This window comes from Didymosphaeria variabile, assembly GCF_027946475.1.
Source record: "Didymosphaeria variabile strain IMI 356815 chromosome Unknown scaffold_7, whole genome shotgun sequence".
Taxonomy (NCBI): domain Eukaryota; kingdom Fungi; phylum Ascomycota; class Dothideomycetes; order Pleosporales; family Didymosphaeriaceae; genus Didymosphaeria; species Didymosphaeria variabile.
This window is the reverse complement of record NW_026611626.1, coordinates 1047295-1073549: the sequence shown is the minus strand read 5'-3', so window position 1 is coordinate 1073549 and position 26255 is coordinate 1047295. Positions and strand designations below refer to the sequence as shown.

The 26255-nt window shown below is 51.5% G+C and overlaps 12 protein-coding genes across 12 annotated transcripts; 7 read left to right on the top strand and 5 right to left on the bottom strand.

Annotated features, from left to right (window-relative positions):
• Positions 1-250: 250 nt before the first annotated feature.
• N0V89_009492 (uncharacterized protein) lies at positions 251-898 on the bottom strand (the record flags this gene model as incomplete). The annotated part of the gene is made up of 3 exons (XM_056218243.1): positions 251-492; positions 605-681; positions 744-898. 3 exons carry the CDS (start codon positions 896-898, stop codon positions 251-253), a joined length of 474 nt encoding a protein of 157 aa, XP_056067508.1.
• A 642-nt stretch (positions 899-1540) lies between these two features.
• Positions 1541-2841, top strand: N0V89_009491 (uncharacterized protein; the record flags this gene model as incomplete). The annotated part of the gene is made up of 2 exons (XM_056218242.1): positions 1541-1560; positions 1608-2841. 2 exons carry the CDS (start codon positions 1541-1543, stop codon positions 2839-2841), a joined length of 1254 nt encoding a protein of 417 aa, XP_056067507.1.
• A 401-nt stretch (positions 2842-3242) lies between these two features.
• N0V89_009490 (uncharacterized protein) lies at positions 3243-5413 on the top strand (the record flags this gene model as incomplete). Its single annotated transcript, XM_056218241.1, has 3 exons — positions 3243-3375; positions 3441-3818; positions 3945-5413. The coding sequence occupies 3 exons, from the start codon at positions 3243-3245 to the stop codon at positions 5411-5413; spliced, it is 1980 nt and encodes a 659-aa protein (XP_056067506.1).
• Positions 5414-6197: 784 nt separating this feature from the next.
• Positions 6198-7755, bottom strand: N0V89_009489 (uncharacterized protein; the record flags this gene model as incomplete). Its single annotated transcript, XM_056218240.1, has 3 exons — positions 6198-7228; positions 7328-7531; positions 7752-7755. The coding sequence occupies 3 exons, from the start codon at positions 7753-7755 to the stop codon at positions 6198-6200; spliced, it is 1239 nt and encodes a 412-aa protein (XP_056067505.1).
• A 1-nt stretch (position 7756) lies between these two features.
• On the top strand, positions 7757-8561 carry N0V89_009488 (uncharacterized protein; the record flags this gene model as incomplete). Its single annotated transcript, XM_056218239.1, has 2 exons — positions 7757-7930; positions 7983-8561. The coding sequence occupies 2 exons, from the start codon at positions 7757-7759 to the stop codon at positions 8559-8561; spliced, it is 753 nt and encodes a 250-aa protein (XP_056067504.1).
• Positions 8562-8911: 350 nt separating this feature from the next.
• N0V89_009487 (uncharacterized protein) lies at positions 8912-9880 on the bottom strand (the record flags this gene model as incomplete). Its single annotated transcript, XM_056218238.1, has 1 exon — positions 8912-9880. The coding sequence occupies one exon, from the start codon at positions 9878-9880 to the stop codon at positions 8912-8914; it is 969 nt and encodes a 322-aa protein (XP_056067503.1).
• A 1077-nt stretch (positions 9881-10957) lies between these two features.
• On the bottom strand, positions 10958-12550 carry N0V89_009486 (uncharacterized protein; the record flags this gene model as incomplete). Its single annotated transcript, XM_056218237.1, has 2 exons — positions 10958-11302; positions 11354-12550. 2 exons carry the CDS (start codon positions 12548-12550, stop codon positions 10958-10960), a joined length of 1542 nt encoding a protein of 513 aa, XP_056067502.1.
• Positions 12551-13990: 1440 nt separating this feature from the next.
• On the top strand, positions 13991-15982 carry N0V89_009485 (uncharacterized protein; the record flags this gene model as incomplete). Its single annotated transcript, XM_056218236.1, has 3 exons — positions 13991-14056; positions 14108-14884; positions 14930-15982. 3 exons carry the CDS (start codon positions 13991-13993, stop codon positions 15980-15982), a joined length of 1896 nt encoding a protein of 631 aa, XP_056067501.1.
• A 309-nt stretch (positions 15983-16291) lies between these two features.
• On the bottom strand, positions 16292-17733 carry N0V89_009484 (uncharacterized protein; the record flags this gene model as incomplete). The annotated part of the gene is made up of 2 exons (XM_056218235.1): positions 16292-17283; positions 17340-17733. 2 exons carry the CDS (start codon positions 17731-17733, stop codon positions 16292-16294), a joined length of 1386 nt encoding a protein of 461 aa, XP_056067500.1.
• Positions 17734-19327: 1594 nt separating this feature from the next.
• On the top strand, positions 19328-21409 carry N0V89_009483 (uncharacterized protein; the record flags this gene model as incomplete). The annotated part of the gene is made up of 2 exons (XM_056218234.1): positions 19328-19587; positions 19636-21409. 2 exons carry the CDS (start codon positions 19328-19330, stop codon positions 21407-21409), a joined length of 2034 nt encoding a protein of 677 aa, XP_056067499.1.
• Positions 21410-22502: 1093 nt separating this feature from the next.
• Positions 22503-23043, top strand: N0V89_009482 (uncharacterized protein; the record flags this gene model as incomplete). Its single annotated transcript, XM_056218233.1, has 2 exons — positions 22503-22691; positions 22744-23043. 2 exons carry the CDS (start codon positions 22503-22505, stop codon positions 23041-23043), a joined length of 489 nt encoding a protein of 162 aa, XP_056067498.1.
• Positions 23044-23731: 688 nt separating this feature from the next.
• On the top strand, positions 23732-24422 carry N0V89_009481 (uncharacterized protein; the record flags this gene model as incomplete). The annotated part of the gene is made up of 2 exons (XM_056218232.1): positions 23732-24114; positions 24206-24422. 2 exons carry the CDS (start codon positions 23732-23734, stop codon positions 24420-24422), a joined length of 600 nt encoding a protein of 199 aa, XP_056067497.1.
• Positions 24423-26255: the final 1833 nt, after the last annotated feature.

Sequence of the window (26255 nt, the reverse complement as noted above, 5' to 3'; positions counted from 1 at the left end):
ACCACGTCTCCTACTCCTCCCTCCCCTTACGCCACACTTCCCAGTCCTGAACCGTTAATCCAAACAAATGCAAATCCGTAACCTCCCCATACCGTGTGACAATGTGCCCCCTCTGCACTCCCTCCTTCACAAATCCGCACCGCTCTAGAATCCGCATTGACGCCGCGTTCTTTGCGATCACGCCGGCGAAGAGCCGCGTTTTGCGTGTCTCGGGGGTCTTGCCTACACCCACTATTATCAATCTAAATGCTCAACGGCCGGAGAAGGAACTCGAATTACCGTCAGCAGGAGTCGAGCCGTCGCCCTGACGGTGAAGGAACGTCCACTCTACGAATCCCTCAAGCGCTTCCTTCATCATTCCTTTACCTTGGTACGGTTCGGAGATCCAGTAGCCTACTTCGCCGGTGTGCGCTTGGATGTCGGAGCCGGGCTTGAGGCCGATGCCGCCAATAACGGTATAAGGGTCGGAGAGTGTGGTGAGGAAGAGGTTGTCTGTGATTCCTCATTAGTCAGGTGAAGAAGGTGAAGAGAAATGCCCGGGAATTCGATGATAGCTATCATCCTGCTGACTATCAATTTGAATGGGATAGGAGAACCAACGTACTGTGAGGCGCGTCTTTGTTCATAGCTATCCAAGTGTGTGCGTGATCAAGGGTGTAGGGGTGTGCGAAGGCAAGTGACCTGTTGCATCCATCAACTCTATGTACTCTACACGGTTAGCAGATATATTTAGGGTCTCGTACATATATTTTGTGATGGAGGCTGGGGCGCAGGCGCGCTGTGAAGATTCGGCATCCTGTGGGTGCATTGGCCTCGCGAGGAGTCTTTTCGTTTTGAACAGAGGCTCTGGAAGCGGCGAATTTGCAGGTCGGTCGGAAGACTGGACTTCTGCGAGCATTGTCGCTGGGTGTGCGGGTGTGGGTTGCGCTACCATATTGAAGAGGCTTTATGCCGCAGTAAGCAACAAGGGAGAGTTTGAGAGTCTCGAGGCAGTGTTGCTCGCTAGGAGAGAGACTTGACCTGTTGCTTGCCTTTATAGTGAGTCATGTCAAAGCTGACTCAAGAGTGGTGCGAGGACTACGGCGGCCGTACATAAGATGTAAAGCACCTTCCAAATCTGGACGAAAGTTACCTTTTGAGCGGCCTCACAAGTCAGTTCTTGTTAGATGATATGCATTTCAGAACTTGGAACTTATCCAGTCTCCGACGATTTAGCCCTCTGAGTATACTAAGAGTCTAGTTTGAGCGCACTTGAGCCGTGATGGTGATGCGGGCTTCAGGCTTTGCAGATGATGTCTTTGCTTGTACATCATTCGCGCGAGAGATGTTCGGAGAATGTTACATACATTACAGCTATTCTATGTAACTCGGAACGTACTCATACCGACGTTGACTCGGGATATACAAAAGTGCCGAAGTGAGGTCGTGCGAAGCCGCGGTCCAAGCGGAGACCTAATCGATAAGGCCCGGCGATACGCGAGACGCGTCGCGCGATCTCGAACTTCGCCTTGCTGTATTTTCCTCATTACTACGCACTAACATGTCTTCTGTGCGCGCAAAGTGTGTATCCAAGCTCAGACGATCTGCTTCAGCTAAAAAGTAATCAGAAAAACAATCAGGACCTACTCCCGCCAGCGAAAACCCTCGTTATACGATGAAGAACCACAAGAACCCCCCACGAAGCGCAGACGCGTCGCATCGCCAGGACTCGACGAAGTGGAGAGTAACGAAGACCCGGAGGATACACAGTTGGAATTACAGTCAACGAGCAGCTCGTGGGTGCGCGATAGTTCCGCGCTGCCATCCAGTCCCAAAGACGCGGTAGCTGTGTTCTCGGACGATGCGCCCCGATCCAGTCCACCATCCTCTCCCATAGCGCATAGCTCGACACCTCCAATGCGCAAGAGGAGACCTATGTTCTCATTCGTGAAGCGACAATCGAAGCCTGAAGTACTTGCAAAGGAGCCATTGTCGGAAAGAAGTCACAACATATCAAATCCGACTCAGAATGTCTCGAAGAAGAAGAAGCTGGTGCAGATGCAGCTTGATCTGGTTGCGGAACCGAACAAAACTTGCAAGGCCTGCGGCATGGAGTATGTCCCGTCACTTGCTGAAGACGCTGCGGTGCACCAAAAATTCCACGCTATGAACATTGGAGGCGTCGACATTAGCAAGGCGATATCCGAGCGGCTCCGACAGAAGCAGGTCTGGTCTGGGGAAGACAGGAGTTTCATTGCAGTAATCAGCCGAAGAGATGCAATTCCCTTGCGCAACAAAGCTAGAGAAGTATTGAAGATCGTCAATACCGAGCTAGGAGCCGTTCCCATTTCGGATGAGGCGCTGTGGAGCCAAACACGCAATTCAATACTCTCGAACAACTCGGCGACCGAGAGAGCGGCGCAGCAACCCAAGAAAGAATATTCAAAGCATTTTGCTAGCGATCGATACAAGGTGTACCTGTACGTCCAGGGTTCAAAGTGCGTGGGAGCTTGCTTGGTGGAGAGGATCCAGGAGGCGTTTCTTGTGCTGGAGCAGCCATGCGAGGGTGACGCGGCGGCGGAGACGACCGGTCAGCTCCCGGCTGATGCCAATAGCTCGTCCATTTGTGTCAGCGAGGCGCCAAAATCTGCCATCCTGGGCGTTTCCAGGATATGGACGTCAAAATCGCATCGGAAGCACGGGGTCGCGACGACGCTGCTGAATGCGGCGAGATCTAACTTCTTGTATGGAATGACCATTGGCAAGGAGGAGGTGGCCTTCAGCCAGCCTACAGAGAGCGGAGGACGATTGGCTAGGAAGTGGTATGATCGGGAAGCAGGCTGGCCGGTGTACATTGATTGATATGGTTACTACCAGAGTACTCGTTCGCAACTTTCGCTCGCGCACTACGTCGCGTACGGTCGTCCAGTAGCGGCGGGTGATACAAGACGGCCTAAGTGGTGACCGCCTTCATCGTGTCGCGAGTCTTGTGAGAAGCGGGGTCGTTGGTTCGAGTAGTCAAGGCATGCCAGTGTTGCTATGATGATTCTCGTACCTGAAGGCGTTCGTTGAGCTCGGAGGACGGAGCTTGCGAGGCGGGCGGCCGAATGTGGGGGTTGACGCTTCGCTGGCAAGGGTAATCTTTACGGCTCAACATCAGCACCTCTCCCAAGCAGCTGCACCGTGTACCGGGGCATACCGGCCTCTAAAAGACCATTTTTACGTGTATATATAGAACAATGCATTGTTTCTAGTCCTCAAATATGTCCGGGAATCCCTTCCGCGCCTCGCTCGTGCTCCAGAACCACCCCGCCGCCGCTCCCCCGACGAGTGTCCCCCCTGCTGATAGCAGCGACAGAAGAGATGAAGGGTACGCCGAGCGCGACGATGACTCCGGTATAGTCTCCATGATGCTTTCTACGCGTCTTCTAGTCAAAGAACAGGGAATAATGATTACACAGTGCTTGGTGCTTCATCTGCGCCTACGAAGACAAAGAAAACCGTTCGCATAGAGTCGCCCACCGAGACCATCCCTCCATATCCGGACTTTGGTCATGTAGAAAACGAAACTTTCTACGGCACAAATACCGGCCGTTATGCCGGTTCGCCGCCGCTCGAGTCATCCCCGGCATACACGGACGAACTCGCAGATCGATATCCTCAAGATCCCGCTAGGCAACAGGTGGATGAACGCGGAATGCTAGGCAATGAGTGGAAAAGTACGGGAACTCCTCAATCTGCCACCTCGCCCAGCGGAGCTCCTGCGAATCCATTCTCGCGAACGCTGGCTACCATCGAGTCTCAGGAGAAAGGTGGGAACACAACGGGGCCGTCAAAAGGTACGTAAATGCATATCTTCTCTGTCCATGATATGGGACCTTGCGGATCAAGTCAAGAGGCCGCATATGCCGTATTCTCGTTCGGCGTCGAACCGCAACTCTCTATGCTGACATGTCTATCTACAGAGCGGACTCCTACCGACAAGGTCTCGCACGGCCCCAAGCGACAATCGTTGAACGTCGAAGGCTTCAAAAACCTGTTGATGCAAGGCATTGCCAGTCCACGTAGTTCCGCACCTCCACTGAACGCTCCTGCCCCTTCCTCGAACTCGCTCAGCCCTGCCGTCTTCGAAAGCAGCAGCAGTACCGACACCTCCTCAATATCACGACAGTCAATATTTGATACTACGCAAGAACCGCATCCCGAATCACCGCGAACATCTTACGATATGACAGCCTCAGATGATGAGCATGCTGGTCTTATGGGAGGGGTGGCACCCAAGAAAGAGAAGAAGAAACCACCGCCTGCGCCGAGACATCGCCACGGAAAGCTGGTAAAGGAGAGGACGCCGCAGACGGTTTCATTCGAGGGATTTTCGGCTGCAGAGACGACGCCTGAGCTTGAACCTTCGAAGAGGACGAACTCGGATCTGAATAAGCCGCTTCCTCCCACACCTCCCACTACCATCTCAGCACCAGCACACATCATTACACAAGACACCTCCACTCAAGTCTCCACATCAATATCAGAGGGCAGAGACAATGAAACGGCAAGCATATCAGAAACAGCGCCGACACCAACACAAAAGAAAGTGCCACCGCCAGTCCCACTGGCAAGACGGCAGAGCCAACTGCGTAGCTCTACCACAGGAAACAGATCACGCAGCAACTCCTCCCTCACTATGTCCTCGCAACACTCGACTGACCTCCCACCAATAAACTACGGCCAGGAACCTACTTCACATCTCCCCACCACGTCAAAAGCCCCACCACCACCTCCACCCTCTAGGCGCCACGGCAACGCCCTTTCTACCATAAACACACCCAGTGCAAACTGCTCGTCCAACGAGCTTTCCACCTCCGCCCGCCCCACAACATCCTCGCCCATCCCTCCATCTTCTCGCCGCACAACGCTTACCTCGGAGCCCTCGTCCCCGGTCTCAGGCCTAGCGCGCACCTCCTCGATACAGTCCGCGCGCGACACCTCGCGCGCCGTCTCCGGCGAGAGCACCTCCAATCTTCCGCCTCCACCCCCGCCCCCACGCCGCCGACAATCAGGCCGCTCAAGCCTCGACATACAAAGGCCTAGTCTACCGTCATCATCGCCGGTAGGTTCGCGGCACCCGAGCTCAGAGTACAAGCGAAACAGCCGTAGCTCTATCGATGGAAAGAGGCAGGGTAGTATTGCGAGCGTGAGTTCGCTGAGTAGGGAGTATGCGCCTGCGGATAAGGATGAACAGGCATTGTATTCGCCGAGGGAGGAGCCAGAGGAGCAGTCAGAACAGCCGTTTGGGGAGGGAAGGTTGTCGGTAGGCAAAGAAGAAGGGGACGCGAAGAGGAAGGATGGGAGCAATGCGAGTAAAATCCTGGACGATATGGAGAGGTTCCAGAAAGAGATTGATGAGCTGAGGGAGAGGTATCAGAAGGCGGCTTAGCGGGTTGCCAGAGGGCTGCCGCTGGTATTCTAGGAACCGCGGTGAGGACGGGTGGAAAGCTGCATGGTCTTGCATGGTCCTGCAATGTATGGGGGAAATATGTTGAGGGGAGAAGAGATAAAGAGGACGAATGATGTTCGTACGACGGGTCATTGTTTGGCTACTTGGCGGCACTGGGCCGGACTTGCATATACGTCTATTCTTCTGGACCATTGTACACTTCGATGCCTCTCAATGAGACTTCTAAAATACTGGTCAAGCGTTCAGTGTGCGAATCCATGTTTTATAGGTATCTTAAAACTCTATCCCGCATAGCTATACATCCCGCGCGTAGCAACCTTGGTACGAAGCCATTTTATAACAGAAAACATATGTAGACAAAACGAGGACGCGCCAGCAATCGAAACTAGGTCTATACCACGAGCGTGGAGGTTTCTAGTACTACGCCCGTTGTCCGTCAAGCTTCGCTGGACACTCGATAGCCAGACCAGACGGGGAGGGCTCTACCGCTAGACCACGCGTCCTTATTGCGTTGTGATTTGAAGAACTTTGGTAGAGTTGGGTGGTGATAAAGGAGTCTAAAAGCGGTGATGAGGATGGAAATTGTATTGTTGTCATGATGGGGACTGGAAGAGAGCATTCGACAAAGTGTCCCTCGAAGGATTAACGTGCACCGCTGCCTTGCAATCAATAGATTCTTCAGAGATATAAGCAAGCTCCATCGAGGAGGTTTGTGATTGCAAATGGCATCTCCTAATCCATGCTCCTATGTGTACGTCTTGAACTACAACTTTGAATACCTCTCAGTAACCACTTCAAAGAATTGATCCAGCTTCGATGAACGCTTGGTGGGCGCCTTTTCGGGTGTCTTTTCGTTCTGTTGCGAACCTAGAGGACTGCTTACGGACTCCACAAGTATCTTCTTCTGCGGCTCCCACAACGGCCCCGGCTCCGCGAGATAGCTTTGTAATTGCATAAGCAGCAACTCCGCAGGCACATTGTGCCGAGCCCGCTTCATCACCCAGCATCTATCCCCCTCATATTCCGTCCCCGCCACCAAGTGCCTTGCCCTTTCTTCACCCAACATATCCGTCAAGCTATACAGCGCAACTTTCCTCCCCCTCCATTTCGTCGTCTCAAACTCCAGCGGCGGGAACTGCGCCCGCGCCGCGAGGCGAGGGACTAGCGGCTCGTACCACGTCGGTGGGTTGTGCGTTGCTTTCGCCATCCCATCCTTGGGTTTCACATGCGGATCGAAGTACGAGCCGTACCCAGAGCGGAAATACACACTCCACTTATCCGCTTCGGCCACGATGGCACTGACCTCCGCCTGTATCTCGTCTGCGCGTGTCTTCAAGCTGCCGTAGAACAGTACGCACGAGACCTCCTCTACTTCGTCCAGGTCTGAGGGAGAAGGAGAGGGAATAGGGACAAGGCGTCCCCGCCATTTATACCACCATGCCAACTTGTCCACCACCCTTTTCTGCAACAACTCCAGCAATAATGCAGGCATATCTTTCCTCCATACCAACTGTCTCAACCCCTTCGTCCCCAAATGTGACACATGCCGCGCGGTAAGTGCTTTCCTCCACACATCTTTCTTGGTCGTGAAATATTGGACGTTTTGTCTGTGTGCAAGGAAGCGGAAGGGCGGACCATGATGCTTGAGGACTTTAGAGGAGGAAATACCGAGGGGGAGGAGCCAGGGTTCACCGGTGGTCGCGTGCGGTTTTAGATGGAGAGTTATGAGGAGGTCGGAGGGGAGGATAGTGGAGAGGGAGCGGTCGATGCGGACGGGCGAGGCGAGGGCGTGGGCTGTGGTCACTTAGCATCTCTCTATCTTGTTCCAAAGAGGAAACATTGGTGGAAAAGAACATAGAAATCGCATTCGGGTGTGGACAGGCGAGGACGTACCGTACGGATTTTCCCGCAGCTTTTTCTGGAAGGGCGTGAATTTCGAAACATCGGGCTGCTCCTTTTCTTTCTTCGAACGCGACTTTTGCGCGACGACTATGGGATCAAGAGTAGGTGGTAGGGGTAGCTTGGAGCCGTCATCAAGGACGCGGAAGGTCTGGTGTTCATCTGGCGTGGTAGAGCCGAGATCGTCACCGCGCAAGACTTTGGTGGCGTAGGCGCGCCATTGTTTGTTATTGTTTGATCGGAGGCAGCATCTGACGCGAGGAACTAGTCGTCCTGGCATCAGTGGGAAGCTGTGCAGAGGAGGTGAAAGGTAAGACTGGAGCGTTCCGACGGATATTCCGAGCTTGGAGGAAGCGTCTTGGCGTTTGTAGAGCTTCAGTTGCACGATGGGAGCGCATCAATTGTCACACATACTCACACATCATGGCTTCTATATTACGAAGCGTTGCAAGGCGGACGATATCTGAAGCTTCTAGACAGCGCACTGCGCGCGCGTTCTCGTCAATATCCATTCCCCCGCCGTCACAGATCCAAACGCAAGCGCAGTCTTCACAACCGACATCGTGGATGCCAGTGCCCTACGTGACCGAGACAGTGGTATGTTTCCCTCCTACCCTTCCATTCGAACACCAAATAATTAGAAAACCAGGCCGGCGGCTGGAAAACCTCTGACATCTTCTCTCGCCTCCTCTCCGAACGCATCATCTGCCTCAACGGCCAAGTCGACGACCCCATGTCCGCCACCGTCACCGCGCAGCTCCTTTTCCTCGAAGCCGACAACCCCTCTAAGCCCATCTCTCTATACATAAACTCCCCCGGCGGCTCCGTTACCGCCGGCATGGCCATCTACGACACTATGCACTACATCCGGTGTCCAGTCACCACCATCTGCATGGGGCAGGCCGCCTCCATGGGCTCTCTACTCTTGGCGGGTGGGAGTCCCGGACAGCGGTACATTCTCCCGCACAGCAGGGTCATGATTCACCAGCCGAGCGGTGGATACAGCGGCAAGGCGAGCGATATTGCGGACCATGCGAAAGAGATATTGAGGGTGAGGGATCAGCTGAATAGGATATATCAGAAGCATTTGACTAAGAGCAGAACACTCGAAGAGATTGAGAAATATATGGAGAGGGACTATTTCATGGACGCGGGAGAGGCGCTGGAGTTTGGTATTGTAGATCAGGTGTTAGAGAAGAGGGAGGGTGATGCGGACAAGAAGGAGTGAAGACGCGTATGTACGAAAGGGGGAATAGGTACGAGATTGAACAACGAACAAGAAAGGCTCGCGCAGTTGGCAATCAATCAAAACAGACGTGGGATGAATTATGGAGAAAGCCGAGTAGGCTGCTTGAGGCCATGTATGATATGAGAAGACCCACAATGATATCCAACCAATTTTGATGTTCACTTTAATCTGATTCATCCTCAGTAGGGAAAGATCAGAGCCTTTTTGTCTGGTCCCATGCTACTCACTGCGAAACAACACTCCCATGCTGTATGTTCTCGCTATTCAAACCTTGATCAAACCAACTGACTTTGAACAGAATGAAACAATGTTCGATATACCCGGGCTACCTAAGCAAAGCTCTTGAATTTTCCCAACTCCTCCCCATCTCTCGCCGCCCACTCCACCGTCCACTCCCACAAATCATCCTGCTTCTTCACATCATAACTCTCAACACTACTCTTCCTCTCTTTCTTCCCCTCATAATACTTCCCCTTCACACCCTCCACATCTTCAGCAACGCCCAACCGTGCCAAGGCCTCGCCGCTTTCCTCAACCGAATGAATGTTTCTCGTCCCAAACGCCAACCTCAACACCGGCATAATTCTTGGTAAGACATTGTTCCACAGCCACCGAAAGAACGGGGGATATTCTCTTGCTAAGCCTGAGCCAGGCATAAGACCTGGATCCATCGCATTCACACAAATATCCCTCTCATTTCCGCTCTCGTCAAGCCGCTTCTGCAGCGCATACGTCCAGAGAATATTTGCTAGCTTCGCATTAACATAATGTGTCCTTCCATCGCCCTTTGCAATTTCACTTGGCGGATGCGCTAGCTGTTCAGCGGAAGTGTAAATTGGTTTTGGCATGCCGGTTTTGAGCGCGGAATCGTGGACGCCGGACGCTGTTATCAGAATGCGTGCTTTGGGAGCGAGGGAAGGGCAGATAAGGTGGAAAAGTAAAGCGTGTCCGACGTGTGTGATTGCGAAGGTCTTTTCAATGCCTTCGTCCGTGAGCGTCAGTGCTCCGGGGAACTGCAAAGCGGCGTTTAGTAGGAGGGCTTGGACAGGTGGAAACGCCTTCTGACTCCATTCTTTGGCGAAGGCCCGGATGTTGGAGGAGGAAGAGAGATCAAGAGGAAGATATATGACATTGTTCTGTCTTAGGGTTTTGTTGATTGTGTCCGCGGCGTGGTTTGGATCCGAGCGCGAGGAGAGGACAATGAGGTAGTCTGGGTGGAGGCGGGCGATTGAGAGGGCGGCGTGGTAGCCCATGCTGATTGTGCCGCCCGTGATAATTACGGAGCGCTTGTAGTCCATTTTGACCATTCAGTTGAGAGTAGCAGATTTTCCTAGTGATGGAACGCAGAGAAGTGGCAAGCCGAGAAGCAGTGGTGTCAAAGAGCCGGAGATGGTCTGCTATATTTGCTGGGATTTATTGCGAGTATGAGAGCATATATACTTGATGTAAATCATGTCGACCAATGAGAGATTTGATGCCAGATGCGGTTAACGGTTGTGGCATGAAGTGAAGGCGAGGCTGTTAGCAGACATAACGGGGGAACTTGGATTCCGACCAATTCCGAGATATTTTGATCGTCGACTGTCATCCATGACCATCAGAAGGGGTTCCGTGCGGTCGGACGAATTGGTAGATGTCCTGCCGCAAATTGAAAGCAGCCAATGAGAGATTTACTGCCGAATGTAGAATAGCGTGAAATCCTCAGCACAAGTAGCGTTGCGACACGGTTACTTTACATTGTCATTATCTCTCACTCATTTGGCCAGATGAGCACGACTGGGATAACCTAAAAAAAGAGAAGCTCGTAATCGACGCAGCCCTGGAGAGCTTGGTGGCCACATGAGACGCAGAACAAGGCCGATTCTAGCGAAACTGCCGTTGAGAAGAAGTAGCTATTGAAGTCATTGTTAGCTGGCTAACAATTCGATAATTCTTCGTTTCCTGAACAGTTGTCTCGCTTGTATGGCTTTGCTGGACCTTCTACACTGTTGGCTTCTACCTGATCTGGATGATCGTCATCAGCTTGAACTATCTTGTGTAACGTTCGCAGACCTTCACTGATATTGAGGCATTCAAATAGTGCTAATTGACGACGTGGCCCAAAACTACCATGGAAGCATGCAGTTACACTAAATGCCCACCAGTTGCACATCATTCGTTTAGTAGCGATTGTGGACTTGATGAATTAGGTACCGCGAAGAACGAAGGTGGGCGGCTTGGAAGGATGTCGTCACATATTTAGCCAGCTAGAATAAAGAGTGAAGCGGAGGAGTACATTGATAAGTATTGGAGAAGAGCACTACAAGTCCAATAGTGGGCTCAAACTGAGGTAATGCAAGCTGAACGCTCATGAATACGAAAGCGCTTCCTAGCGCCTACTCCACCTTCCTCTTACTGAGACGTACACGAAGTGGAGGCTTCGACCAGATACCAAAGATCTTTTGCAAGTGCCACTGTTCCATACCTGCATCCAGCTCCAAGTCAAAGTTCCAAAGGACCATAGCAAGAATAAGTCGCATTTCATGGTACGCAAGATTTCGCCCAATGCAGTCACGCGGGCCGAAAGAGAACGGCTTATGTACCTCGCGTCGATCATTGTGGAATGGCGATGAGGGATCATTGTAGACTTCCGGTAGCCATCGTTCTGGATGAAATGAGTCAGGGTCATGGAAGTTGAGGGGCGAGTGGTATGCTGAGAGCTGATGGACGCCGACGCGAGTCTGGTACTGTTAGCTACTATTTGACAGGATGAATGGCACAGTGATACGTACACCAGGCGGTATTATATGGCCAGCAATTGGAGTCCCAGCTTGAGTGATGCGGAACAGGGCGAGTGGAATAGACGGAAATACGCGCAATGCCTCGCTCAGACAAGCCATCATGTAAGGCAACCGCTGCGTGGCTTCCTTGAATGTGATGTCCTCTGGCTTCTTAAACACCAAACGCACTTCGTCAGTGGCCTTTCTGTACACTTCTGGATTCTTCAGCAGGTAGTATGTAACACCCAGAAGCAGAGTTGCTGTGGTCTCTGAGCCCGCAAGCATGAACAGGTCGGAATTGTGCACAAGCTCCTCGTCTGTGACTTGATGTGCTTCACCACGGGAGCGTAAAATGTAGTCCATGAAATCTCCTCGATCGGCCTGCTCCTTTCCTTGGAGACGCCCCATAGCTAGTGATGCGGCATACTCGAAATGCTTCTGTCGTGCCTCTTCCATCTTTCGACCGAATAGAAAGTTCAGAATGGTTGCCAAAAGCGGGAAACTCGTTAGAAGCATAAGCGTAGGCATAAGCTTTAACATGGTTTCGATCTTCTTGGTCCACTGATTAGATTCGCCAGATTCAAGCCCACCAAGCGATTTTCCAAATGTCAAATCAGCGATAAGATCAAACGTCGTCAAATTGTACCATTCCGTCATATTCGCTGGTACGCCGGACTGAGCGCACTCGGAGAGCCGCTGGATAAGCAGGTCAATGTAAACGCGCATAAGCTTCTCTTGCTGCGCCAACGCCTTCTCCGAAAAGGCTGGAAGAAAAGCCCGACGCATGCGAAAGTGATCTCCGCTCTTCGCAGCAATGATCTGATTCGGATTGATGGTTTTGGGCGGAAAATATTTCGGCAACTCGGCGTGCCCGTGACCGTAAATGTCTTTCCATGCGCTGGGGTGGATGAAGGATAACTCGTCCACGCCGACGCGCACGACTTCGCCATGTTTCCGGTGTTCGTCCACAATCGCAAAATCAAGGCGACCTCGGACGCGTTCGATAGTTCTTGAGACTTCGAAGGCCGCCCATAATTTGGGACCAGGATATCTGCTAAGTGGGTGGAAGTAGACGTTATAGATGGCTCTCGCTATGGCTTGGATGATTTGGACAGCGAAGACGAAGGCCAGTAAAGTCAAGATGCCTTGGAAGGATAGCCAGTCGGCCGCATGGGCTTTGGAGATAATGCCTTGAAGGGCGCCCGCCATAATGTTTTGAGAGAATCGGTTTGTTTGAATCTCACAAACGCGATGTTCGTAAGTTGCAGAGTAAGAGGGTTTAAAGTGAGGTTCCGCAGGGAGGGATGGTGCACAATCCGACCCATCATATGCAGATCGCACTGTCAAACGTATGCAACTACGTCGCACGCATGGACGAGAAAGGAAGGCAAATGCTGGGATAGTCCTTGGAAGATTGGGTGGATCTGGTGGGTTGCGGAATTGGCATGAAGGTCATTGGTCGTGCTCCCGCTTGACGCTCGTATAGAGCGTATACCCGTACTCGGCTATCGTATAGATCCGAACAATCAACACCCATGTATCGTGTCAGTTGTCATCGATTGGCAGGTCCTCCCCTAGATTAGTACTGCTATCTTGAGTTGCCATTGTCTATGGCGCTGGTAGCATTTACGGCTCCTGACCTTCCAGTCCATGGATTGATGGCAGCCCATGGACCGCAAGCCATGCCTGTGGATATAGTTCCGCCGAATACCACTATCTCGCTACATCTCCACGTACTGTTTTAGAAGTCCCGGGAATACTGCCGCTTCCAGTAAAATTACACACCAAGCCTCTGCGCACACATATGGGCCTGTGTTCCCTGATAAAGCTGACGTGGCATCGTTTGATTCTCGCTCGGTGGGCTGAGCTTGGTATATACCCACGTGCAGACTGTCCTTCGAACTCTTTGGAAATCGGCTATATACGTGTAATATACCATAGGTAGGTAGTTTCCGGAAGAAGAACCACGGAAGCTGTGTCGATTGCCCGAAGAGACATGCAATTGAATCTGGCACTATACTCGACCAGCGCTAACCCATTGCAGGGTCGTGCCTGGAACCTGACACATTGGTTGGGTGGCTGGGTCGCTAAGCGCTACCCCAGATGTCCGCATCATCGCATCGTGACCACCGTACCAACCACCTGCTGAACAAGTTCATCTCTTTTCATCTCGTTATCAATTCGAATAGCACCAACCGTCACATTTTCTCAAGTATTCTAGCAAAGCAAAGTGCTCTGAGCTTGGGCGTCTCAAGATGTCGGAGAAGACGCCTCTCCTTCCCCAACCCAATGCTAGGGCCAAGGCATCACCCCGACGCGGCTTGTCCGTCTTTTATGCTTTGAGAGTGTTTGGCGCCGCTGCTGCTTTAGGATTGATTTATTATAGTATTGCAGATAGTAAGGTTGAAGTTCTAGATTATAGCGAGTGCTCAATTAACAAACGCAGCAAACAACCAAGATGAGTCGGCATCATCAAAGCTGTGCTTGACCCCAGCCTGCGTCCACGCAGCATCAGAGATTCTCTACAACCTTTCGCCCAACTACAAAGAACTCGATCCCTGTGATGACTTTGAGGAACTTGTCTGTGGTGGGTGGAGAGACCGACATGATCTTCGTCCTGACCAAGGGGATGCGTTCACGGGAACAATCATGAATGAGAATTCAGAGCTTCTACTTCGTCATATCCTCGATGCTCCATACCCCAGAGACTCGCAGGTATGCGTAACGCGCACTGAAAATGTTATGCGAGCTAACGATGGCTTATAGCATTCCTACTTCTCACCAATGAATCTGCTGGCCACGAAAAAGTCTGCAGACGAGGAAAACTTTGACAAGATGAAAGCAGCCTACGATGCCTGCCTTGATGAAGACAAAGTCAGGAATCTTGGCACCGGTCCGCTACTCCAAGTACTTGACGAAATCAAGAAAACCTATCCGGTCGATGATTCTGCAAACCTCGAGGATGCCATCCTTCTTCTTGCAAAGTATGGAGTATCTGCTTTGGTCACTGCAGGGACGGGCGCAGATGATCGTGATCCAGACACAGTCGTCGTTTCTGTTTCAGCACCTTGGAGCTTTGGTTTGCCATCCAAGGAGCGCTATGAGGACGAGAAGCTTGTTGAAAAATATCGCGCCGTTGTCGTTGAAGTACTCGATAGCATTTATCCCGAAGAGTACAAGGACGCATATTCCAAGGTCATTGACCTGGAGAAGAAGCTTGCAGCCGCTTCGCCTCCTACTGAGGACCGGGAAGACGTTACCAAATACTACAATCCAATGCCTATCGACGAAGCGGCGAATCTAACCACTCAAGTCAATCTCAAGTCCTTGATCCAGGGTCTCACGCCTGGCAACGTTGACGTTGGAAGAGTCATCGTTATGACGCCAGACTACCAGAAAGAGTTGTCATCGATCATATCCGAAACAGAAGCCAAGGTACTTCAGAGCTACTTCATCTGGAAAGCTGTTCAGTCATTCTCCGGGTACATCGAAGCGGACGCTATCAAGCCTTACAAAAGGTTCACCAATGAGCTCGTTGGCAAGGTGCGTTTGAGATAATTTCTATTATTTCCGAGCTGATCAATACAGGACCCTGATTCCACCCCCGAACGATGGCGCAGATGTGTCGGCCATATTGACGACGGCCTGGGTTGGTTCCTGAGTCGTTTCTTTGTCGAGAAGGCTTTCTCGGCCGAGGCTAAAGAATTCGGTGATACCATCATCAACGACATCAAGGCCGAATTTGCCAAGAAGCTCAAAGCTGCCACATGGGTAGACAAGGCGACGAGCAAGAAGGCGATTGATAAAGTACACAACATTGTTCAGAAGATCGGATATCCTACGAAAAGCCCAGACATCATGGATCCTTCCGACTTGAAGGAATATTACAGCTCGGTCAACATCTCTACGGACACTTTCTTTGCCAACGCTCTCTCGGTGCGACAGTTTGCCGTAGGTGACGGATGGTCTGCCCTTGGCAAGCCTGTAGACCGCGACCAGTGGGGCATGACCGTTCCGACAGTCAATGCCTACTACAACCCACCAGGCAATGAAATCGTCTTTCCTGCCGGAATCATGCAATTCCCCGTCTTCGACGTCGATGTCCCTGCCTACATGTCATATGGCGCGTTCGGGTCTGTGGCTGGCCATGAGCTGAGTCACGCCTTCGACTCGACAGGCCGACACTATGACCAAATTGGTAACTATACGGATTGGTGGTCAAACGATACAGTCAAGGCATTTGAAAAGCGTGCTGAGTGCTTTGTCGACCAGTACGCTAACTACACCGTTCCAGGACCAGATGACAAACCCCTCCACGTCAATGGACGTCTCACACTTGGTGAAAACATTGCCGATGCAGGCGGCTTGTCGGCGTCTTTCCAAGCATGGAAGCGACGCGCCCATAAGAAGCCCAACCAGGACCTTCCGGGCTTAGACCATTTTACGCAGGATCAGCTCTTCTTCGTCACATACTCGAACTGGTGGTGCGGCAAGACACGCATGGAGACTGCGATTCAGCGCATATACACCGATCCTCATGCACCCAAATGGGCGCGCATTCTAGGGACTATGGCAAACAGCCGCGAGTTTAGGGAGAGCTTCAAGTGCAAGGAGAAGAAGCCAACATGTCAGTTGTGGTAGTTCGGGTTGCCGATCTTGACTTGAGCGATAGCCCACCGAGTGCTTTTGTATAATAGCTACATACGGCTCATTGAATTGATTCTGATATCGCTCGCGATTGCGATCTTTGTCACAGGGGATCGTGTTGCGCAAAGCTTATTTGGAACGGTGTTTGTTCCGATCGAATTCTGACTGATGCCTCTTCCGCTTGCATTGGTCATGGATGGAATTCGTAAGTTGATTGTGCGGATATGGCCGAAGGGACCTGTGGCGAGACTCGCATAGCAGACCGCCAGCTTCGGTACTTGACCTTTTATTGTAGGCTAGATCCTATTCTATTTGGAGCAACACAGCTTCGCTTGCGTGAACCTTAACAGTGTTGCCTATCAGCATCTCTTTCTTGCGATTTCCGGTGATGTTACCATCGAGTGCAACTGTCTGACCGGCAAACGATATTCCCTCACGAACTTCTGCGCCTGATGCAGTCAAACGTTGCACTGAAACCTTTGAGTGTTTATTGCGAAGGTGCGAGGGTAGCGCAAATCCTGCGCTCGGTCGCGAGGCTGCTGGAGTGCTGGTAGAGTTGAAGACGTTCATGTTGACCAGAACAATGCTTCGAAGTGACGAGTCCCGGGGAGTGTTCGAGTAAACGGCGTAACCAGCGAGAGACGTCGAATTGACGATAGGTACCACCTGGGTATTGCCTTCTCCGAGAGCTGTGGCGACGAACAGGTTCCCGTAGTACAGGGGCCGCGGTCCAGGTGTTGTAGTGCCATTCTGCGTAGCCTGCCAGGCTGCATAACGATAACCAGTGCCCATGTGCCAGTAAACGTTGGATACATTGAGTGAAGCTGCGTACAATGCGTAGTCAACACTCCAAAGCGCCGCACCGAATACATCAGAGACGCCAGCGAGGCCTTGACAGGCAATGGAATTCGTTTCGCCGATGATATAAGTTAAACCCTTGGAAACCGAATATGAGGAAGACGTAGCTTGGTACCCCATGGATTGCACTAGGTTCGTGCGATTCATCAAGGCCCCTGCGAGAGTGGGCTTGAGTGGTCCACATGCAGCGCCGGCGTAATAATGCGTGCAGAAGGTCCTCGCCACACCAGTTGAAGCTATTCCCAGGTCGATAGCTGCTTTGGTCGTCCAAGAGGTATCATTGGTAACTGTGCCCGGGACAACGAATACTCCGGCTTGAAACCGCTTCGCCAGAGCATTTCTGAACACTGCCTTTGCCACGAAGCCAGTGCGCTCCAACCATTCTGGGACGTATTCACCAATCGACCAAGTACTCGTGTTGCGGTCCACAGGAAACGCTAGAAACATGATCATCAGCTGGCACATGTCTGGGAGTGCGTTGTTGGGTTCGTACCGTCAAACTCGTTCCCCACCTCAAAAGCGAAAATGTCTTTCCCAAGGCCATTGTAGAAGACCTTTGCCTCATCGACCGTCTTCTTCGCCCCAACACTCCCGCTGTCAAACGTCACGCCAACCGTGTATTGGGTACCTTTGGGCAAAATCTTGAAGGACTCGAGGTATGCCGGACCCCAGGTAGAATTTGCTGGCTGATCCGCACCTACAACAGCGAAGTTCTGAATGATGGCTTGTTCTTGGTCAGGTACCCAGATGCCGTGGTTGGCCGTAGTACCACCTACGCGAACGGGGACGGCTGACCTCGTGATATCCTTCAAGTTTTGGAGCATCCGGTAGGATAACCTGTTGGGTGAGCTAGCGTGGGGTGGATTAGCGAAGCTGTAGGGCTCCATGATGGCATTACCCACGAGTAATTGCCGGCTATACTTGGGAACGATGCAAATTCCATTGAATAACCTTGGAACGAACCGGTGAGGGTGTTCGTCCCTACGGGCGGCCGGTTTGGGACGTGAAGCTGGACGATTTCGCCTGCTGCGCCAACGGTGACAGCACAGGCTATCGCCATGTTGACATGAATCTGGCCCAACATGATGATAGACTAGATAGCTCAGGTTCTCAGGAAGTTTAGCGCCGGTGAGTACGACGACAGATGCTGGCACAGAGGATCAGTAGCCATATGACTGGCTACTTAAGTTTATGACCTCGGTCGTTATTTTGATCGGCCTTTCAAGATTCGTGTTCTGACAGGGGAGCAGACGCCGACGTGCGTAGAAATGCTCCAATGCTAACGATATGTCGAAGGGTCGAGGACGCAATTCCGGGAAAACCGTCGGAAGGTGGAGATCTAAATCAACTTATCGCATCTCCTCTTCCTCTCGTAGTAAAGCTCGACGGTACAAGCGAAACGGGCAAGGGCCCTAGCGCCTTCGGAAAAGCCGGACTGTAGATACCCTTGTGCAACGGCATGCACTATGTCAGTAGTGTTATTATGTCTTTGGCTGTGTGCACATGTTTATCATTGTTCATACGGGTTTAGTTCCAAGTAAGAAGAAGAATCAAAGACGCGGCGGCATTCAGGCATTGAGGCATAACAGTCTGCAGGTGTTCGCTTCTCTAGAGCCGGCTTTTCCCAGGGCGCCAGAGTGAGGTTCCGGAATGTGGGGAAGACTGTGGGGGAGATTCTGCGGGGTATGCAGCACGCATCCTGCGGCTTCTGGACTATCGAGATACATTCACCGTCCATGTATATTCTTTTGCAGACGACTTGCTTACGATAATTCTCCGATTGTACGATGGGTTGCCTGACGTATCCGTATCCCATCACAAGCCTTTCGCACCACCTCATGGTCGTTGTGGCCATTTCACTTGTCACAATGACCTGCAGAAGCGTTAGGACTCCAGGCGTTATTACATTAGCCGCGCTTTCTCGCCTCAAATGACTCCATACACTTACGAACGCTCCTGCTTTACTAGGGCGTCGCTACCAGTCTACTTTCAATGTTGTCGGTCCGAGGGCTATCTTATCAGAAACAATGCTGCACCCGGAAAGTGTAGGTATCGCTCGACGTGAAGCAATGCACGGGGGCATGCTGCAGTCAAGAGGCGCGGTCAAAGTCCTGATCGATCAATTCCGCAAGGCAGGTGCAAGCTGGTGGATCGCACCTTTCGGGTGCGTACTCGCCTGGTCAAAGCACGCCACCGCGCCTTCCTTCCCTCCGTTTCCCCTCATGTGACAACAAATCTCCCGCGCCGCCTGCACTTCAGAATGCCTTCCCCGTTCTACATTGACGCAAACCCCCGAGGGACAGTGCGATATCGAGATTCTATCATTCATGCTGCCGATAGCACGGCAGTTGCACGCATCTCGCTCCGAAGAGCGCCTTCCGTCACAGTCTACGTGTTCCCGGGTTCATACTTTTGTTCTCTACCTTCACTGCGAGCTGTCACTATAGCTACTGTTCGATTGTTGACCACCATATCCTCCCGATGGCTTCTAGTAATCGGAAGAGGAGCGCCAGCGATGACCTAGGCGAGGAGCATACAACGCGTCGTAAAGTGGTGAATGACGCCGATGGAGTGGACAAATTCACGGTTCAAGTGGCTCTTCGATCGAATTCAAAGGCGGAGCGAAACGATCCCAAGCCTGCGGGATACTGGAAAACATGCTTCCAAGACGTAGCAAAGTCTCTTCGTGCAGAGAAAGCTGGAGAGTCAGTGGATGCCAACCCCATGACTAAGAGAACAGCGTGGGTGCTCTGCCCGATACTTGAGGAACCACACTGACAATTATACAGCGAAGCTAGTCAAAACATCAAGAGGAGGACGCGTTCCCCCTTGATATCCGCAAGCGAAGACGAAAGCTCTTCGCAAGAGGAGATTTACTTTTCGTCCGATGACGAGGGAACATCTGATCAAGCTTCAGAAGACGACGAGTTCGCTGAGTTCCGCTGGTTGGAGCAAATGGACGGGACAGTTGAGGTGGCTGACCCAGCAAATCCGAATAAGCCTTTGCACGTGGGTTATTGCAATGCTAAACTCATTCGTCGCCGACGCATGCAGTCCTTCTACAGCGATTTGGAGCAGCCATCTCAAGAAACGAGCAATCTGGCTTTCGAGCTTTTCGACCGATATGGCCGCTTGAAAAAGATGTTCAAAGAACAGATCATCAAGAAAGGATCCGGAATCTGGGGTGACGAATTTGATCACGGCGATCTCTTGCTGCTCGAATATATTTCTATACAAGAACCGTACCGACGCCAGGGACTCGGACATAGGCTCGTCACAGCCGTCCTTGACGAAACTCGGGGCAAGTCAAAGAGCTTTTTTGCTGTTGTCGCTCCGGGCTGGCTCAATGCCGTAGTCAAAACGGAGGCGAGAGGAAAGACTGAAGAGGAAACCGGGGAGATTCAGCTTCGGCACCAACTAGCCGCAGAGCGATTTTATCGGTCATTGGGCTTCCGGAGAGTGGGCTCCTCAGCCTGGCTTGCACTGGCAAGCAGCTCGGAGCATCCATGTCATAAATTAGACGCAGATGCAGACTTCGAGCTGCCCACTCCTGCGCCGCGCCAGACCTCATCAGAAACGTTAGAAGTCTACAAAGATTGCATCCGCTCAGCCGATGGCGCTTGGCGTACGCGATTGCAGGAAAAGCTTCAAGGGAAGGCCCATGGCGACCCAGCCTGGCATGCCGTAGACAACGAGGGCAATTCCTTTCTTCATTGCGCAGCAACTACGGCCAAGCCTCAAACGGTGTCGTGGCTTCTTCAAAAGAACCCAGATCTTCAAAATGTTCGGAATGACAAAGGCGAGACAGCATTAGACGCACTGGAGATGTCCAATGAGGAATACAGAACCAAACGTGTACATGCCATGTTGACATTGAGTGTCTCGGACAAATTCATGGGCTTTAGCGAAGACACAGTTCTATGTCTTGCCATGCTGAAGGGCCTGACTGCTATCGACAGCATGGAAAAGATGCGCCTCAAGTATGGCTGCACATGTGGCATATGCGTTGGAGGATTCTTCAGTCCTCGAATGCGTTTCGCCCTTCGCAATCAGGCTGAGTATATGCACGACATCCTCGATTTCTCTATCGATCAAGATATGACTGGGGGTGATATGTTTGTCGAAGAGCATTCAGAAGAGCTTCGATATGTCCTACCTTATGTCCGCGACAATCTTAGGACAAACAAGTCAATGCGTCAGGGATTCTCAAAGCTATTCACGCACTTTGCGACGGTTTTGCGCATCGAACGTTCTCTGCCAACCGAAGCAGCCATGCATCATCTGGTGAGGGAAGCGAACGAGTGGCCTCCGAATTGTAAGAACTATCTTCAACGGGGCGGCACTGTCTACGCAGTGGGTTCAAGCCTGTTCGAACATGCCTTGGAGAGGGATGAGATCGTGGGAGATGGTGACCCTATGATGATGGACGATGATGATGACACATACGGTCTTGGGGCTGAGCTAGCAAGCTTACCCGTATGCCGCAACGACCTTGAGTACGGCTTCGTGAGTGCGCAGCTAGGGTACAAGATGGTGAGCCAGGAGTACTATAACGTCGACTAGGTTGGCCCAAGGCGGAGATGCTCCATTCCGGTGCCAGCTTGAACCAGACATGGAGATGTAAGCAACGTCCAGAGCCGGTTCACACAGGTTACACTACATGGATTATCGAACCAAACTGGTACCGATGTGCACGAGGACCACAATCATGAAAGTATGCATATGCGGACACGTATGTAGATTCCGATTATGATTACATTCCACTTCTATAGTATTTCGTGGCGTTTAGCTTCATGTATGATTCCAAAACATACGATTAGCCTCACTTTTCATGCAATCTATGTTTTATCACTTCGTTGGCAAAGGTCTTCTCATGAGGATGAGGTAAACGCAAACATCACGCTCTTGAAAGAGCAGCTGTCCGAAGGGGTAGTCGTCCTTTCTGTTAGTTTTTACTTTCCTAACATTTCGAAATCACTGCTTTTTTGGCTTGCTACCAGTCAGTTGATATCATGCGGAAGTACTCTCGTATTGGTAAGAACCTCATCAACTCCCATGACGACTTCGATATCCTTTTGGAAACCACCGGGCTCGCCGACCCCGGAAGCATCGCGCCTACTCAGGACATATGATACTCAACTGGCACCGTTTTTTTCATTTGTTAGGCACGTACATTCTCACCGGCAGTAAGGATTGGGGAATCAGAATCATGCCGATAATACGTCTGAAGTAGATGGACAGTGGAGCCTTTCCGGGTATTTGTATATGTAAATGGATGTGACGCGTCGACCGGGTATTGCACGCGGCTCTTATACGTGACGCCAAGAAGCCGAGATTGTGTAACACTAATAAGGTGTCGCCGATGTTTCGAATGAATTTACTGTCGGTCTTGACATTGCTTTGGAACTAATTTGGCGCAAACGCGAGACTATGAGTGGGTGTCAAACCTTCATTGATATCCGTTGCATTTGTGGGGTTTGAATCAATACGATATTAGCGCAGCATACGATGGCTTGAATTCTCTGAGGCAAGCGCAGACTCGGAGCGTACAGCCCGAGTATCGAAACCGTATATAACGGCTGAGTATCTCATCGTACCTTGCACAAGCGTCATACTTGGAGGCATGCTCGAAGCACAACCGGCCTTCTGGTCCACCATGACCAGTCTCCACAGCCCGATATGGCACGTTATCGAATCGTTCTACGGGTTGTTCGCACCTGATCCACCCCCGAGGATGCGGGACCCTTCGAAGCCAATGCAAGTCATATGTGTTGGACTGCCTCGCTCCGGTACCGAGTCACTGCAGAAAGCCCTGTTGACGCTCGGCTACGATTACACATATCATGTACGCCCTCGCTTCGGTTGCGTGGTTTTCCGATGTCTTACAATCAGCCCAGGGCTGGGATATGCTAAACGAGTCACCGCATCGTATGAATTCCTGGGTTGCACTAGCCCGGAGGAAATTTTTCAAGCCGACTGCTGAGCCGATCACCTCTGCGGACTTTGATGCATTGCTCGGCCATGCTGTAGCAGTCACCGATGCTGCTGCAAATTGCTTCTCCGCTGAGCTCATCGCAGCGTATCCAGATGCCAAGGTGATTCTAAATACACGCCAGGACATTGATGCGTGGCACGCGTCTGTGATGTCGAACATTGTCGCCGTGAACGAAGACTGGTTCAAGTGGCTTCTCTGGTGAGTAAGTCCAATTTTAATATTAGTCGCATTTGTGCTGAAGAAAATTTGTAGCTGGTTCAATGCCGATCTATGGTGGCAATGGCACGTCCACCAGCGCATCCTCTGGCCAGCGCTCTTCCGTTGTCCAGATTATCGCTCATTGCGCAGCGGCGTAGAGCCATTCGGCAAGACCGTACATGAGCAGCACAGTGCGATGATACGGCAACTAGTCCCGAAAGAAAAGTTACTGGAATGGAACATCGAAGACGGATGGAAGCCACTTTGCGAGTTTCTTGGGAAGAATACACCGGAAATACTGTTCCCCCGAGCGAATGACAAAGGAGCATTCACAAAAAGGGTTGAGACGGATCTGGAGGCGTTGGGTAGGAGTGCGTTCACTAACATGATGTTAGTATTGTTGGGTACTCTGGCATTGCTTGGATCAGTTGTGTTCGCTTGAACTCAAGTGCGAAGAGACTTCACTAGGCTTTAGATAAAAATGCATTATTCTAACTTTTCAAGCAGCTTGAGATGAATGAGGGCCACGCGTACTTGCCGACGCGACCAGTCGCGAACGTGGTCATTCACCGCTTGCCGCTGTTCATCTGCCCACCTATGCACGTACATCTTGCACGTATCTAGGCTCCACCTCCACGACTGGACCGTGATATGTATTCTTTGCCCAGAGAACATAGTATAGAGCGCTGAAGATGGCAACGAAGCCCGTTACCAATATCGACCAATTCATGTTTGCCGGACTTACTTCAGCAAAGCTTGGCCAGAAGCTGAAGAATAGCACGAAGGAGAGGTATGCGCAAGCGAAGACATTATTTGCGATGCCCAGGAGGCCAGGGATTCTCCATGGACCCCACAAAATCTTTGTGTTTTGGGAGTCGGTCGGGCTGCTCGCGGATACGCTGCTGGCCGGTACGATATCCCCGGTGCATCGACGGTACAGTAATAGCGAAGCGACCAATAGGTATGATGAGAAGAGACCCGCAATGGAAACAGAGATGATACCGTTGAATGCCGTTGATGAGCCGATGTTGACAAGCGCGAGCACGCATGCAATAAGGGTTGTTGTAGCCACGGAGTATACCGGAATAGCTGTTCGTTCGCTCACCTGTCACATGTGTAAGTAATCTACTCGACATTAGGATATGCAGATGACTGACTTTACTTAGCATTCGCCACCCTGGCAGACCTTTGTCGCGAGAAAAGGCCCAGAAGACTCGAGACGAAGACGCTAATAGACCAACAGTAGCAGAAGTGGCCAAGCAGAATATCAATGATGCCATCACAGCCGCTGCTGCTGTTGAGTTCGTGGCATGTTTGAAAATTGCCATAAATGGATACGCTGGGTTCTCTGCGAGCGCAGCGTCGATGTCTCCGGCTCGGTAGAGGACCGTGAGTACCATGCCGAACCCGAGAGAGCCGTTGATCATTATTCCAGTCATGATAGATCGAGGTACGACCAAGGCGGCGTTTTGGATTTCTTCGCTCATCTGCAATATGTTAGACACTCGACAGGCCAGTCAGGGTTTCAGCTCTTACATGGATCGCACCATCGCCGCCTGTTAAAGAATGTTAGTAAATGCGCCACTGTTGCATCAAGAACAGAACGTACCGACAAAAGCAAAGACACTGCCCATGATCCCGATGCAGAATGACAAGCCTTGAGTTTGCCACCCACCAAGATTGTAAAAAGTTTCGAAGACTTCTTTGGTGTCCCCCCTCGGGCCCAGGGTCAATAGTGGAATCAACACCGCGAAGAACCCAACGATGTGGAGGATGAGAAGACCGCCTTCAAACTTGGGCAGCAGCCATCCGGCGGCGATGTTGATAGTAATGCAGAACATCATCACAGCCCAATATAGCAAGGTACCATGCCAATTTTGGGGAACGTAGCTCGGCTGCGTGAGGACAAGGAGGCCTTGGACTAGTGTTCCGGTCAGATAGGCACCGGAGCCAACGGATGCTTGCCAGCCTGCTAAAGTGAGCCATCCTATTTGTGTCACACTTGTTAGCTGAGTTCGACTGGAAGCTTCAGGTTCACTATACCTGCGATGTAACTAAGACCTTTCCGAATGCTCCTAGGCGCTAGCATGGAAACCTGGGGTTTGTTAGATTGCCTTCTCGAAGGAAACCTCCGATATGAATGGAGCATACCCAATGGTATTGCCCGCCAGAAGTTGGTGCCCTGTTCTAAAATAAATACCCGCTTATCCAAAGAGGCGAGTCAGTATACGCACATGGAGACCAGCTCCGAAAGCACGATGAAAGTCGATATTGTGCCCATCCAGACAACCAGATATCCGTAGATAACACCCGCAGGACCGCCACTTTAGCTTGGTCAGACATTACATTGTCAATGTGGTCGTTTCTCCGGAACTTACTTTTGCAGACCCACGAGGAAGAGACTATGACAAGGTTAACGCAGAGTACGAGATTGGGCGTGTGTGGAATACAAACATCAGCGACCCTTCCCAGGTGACCAAAACCGTGCAACTGAATCCGAGGATAGACAGAAACGCGAATCGCCTCTGTAAGCTACTCTTTAGTTCTTAGGTACGAATTCACAGGGAGAAGATTACCTTGAGAACAGGTTTCTTCCCGAGCCTCGAGAGTGCAGCATCGTCGCTCTCTAATGACCTAGGCCTATCGCGAACCTCTTGCAGCTCAAAACCCCCATCCTTGCTTTGGGCCTCCATCATAGAAAGAGTGAAAGGGACAGAAATTGAGGCAGGAATATGTCACGAGCGTATTGTGAGACAAAGAAGAAAAGAAGAAAAAAAGAAACCTATGGAGAGCTTTTCTCAGCCGCGCAACGGCACGTTTCGTCCAGGGTTACTTGGGTCGGTACTCGGGTAAGGGGATTTCAAGGCGCGAGTATTGGCCGCACATGGCACGTTTCGATGCGACGCAATCTGGATCAGTGCTCGCATAAGGCGATAGTAATGCACGCGCGGGGTGTTGGCTGCATATCGGAGCGGAATGCGTCCTCGACTCGTTCAACCCTTGTGCCTGCATGCGCGGTAGTACGACGTTCTGACTTTGTTGCGGAGTGTCCTCGTCTTGGTCCCTGTCCTTGCATGTGTTCCCGCACTGCATGTCTGATGCTTTTACCTCATTGCGCACACTAAATGAGACGCACACCACTCCCCCGGGCTCGCGTTCTCTTGAGTATCGGTGATGTTGCCCTTTTCGATCCGCTCTCGGGGTGTGAACCACACC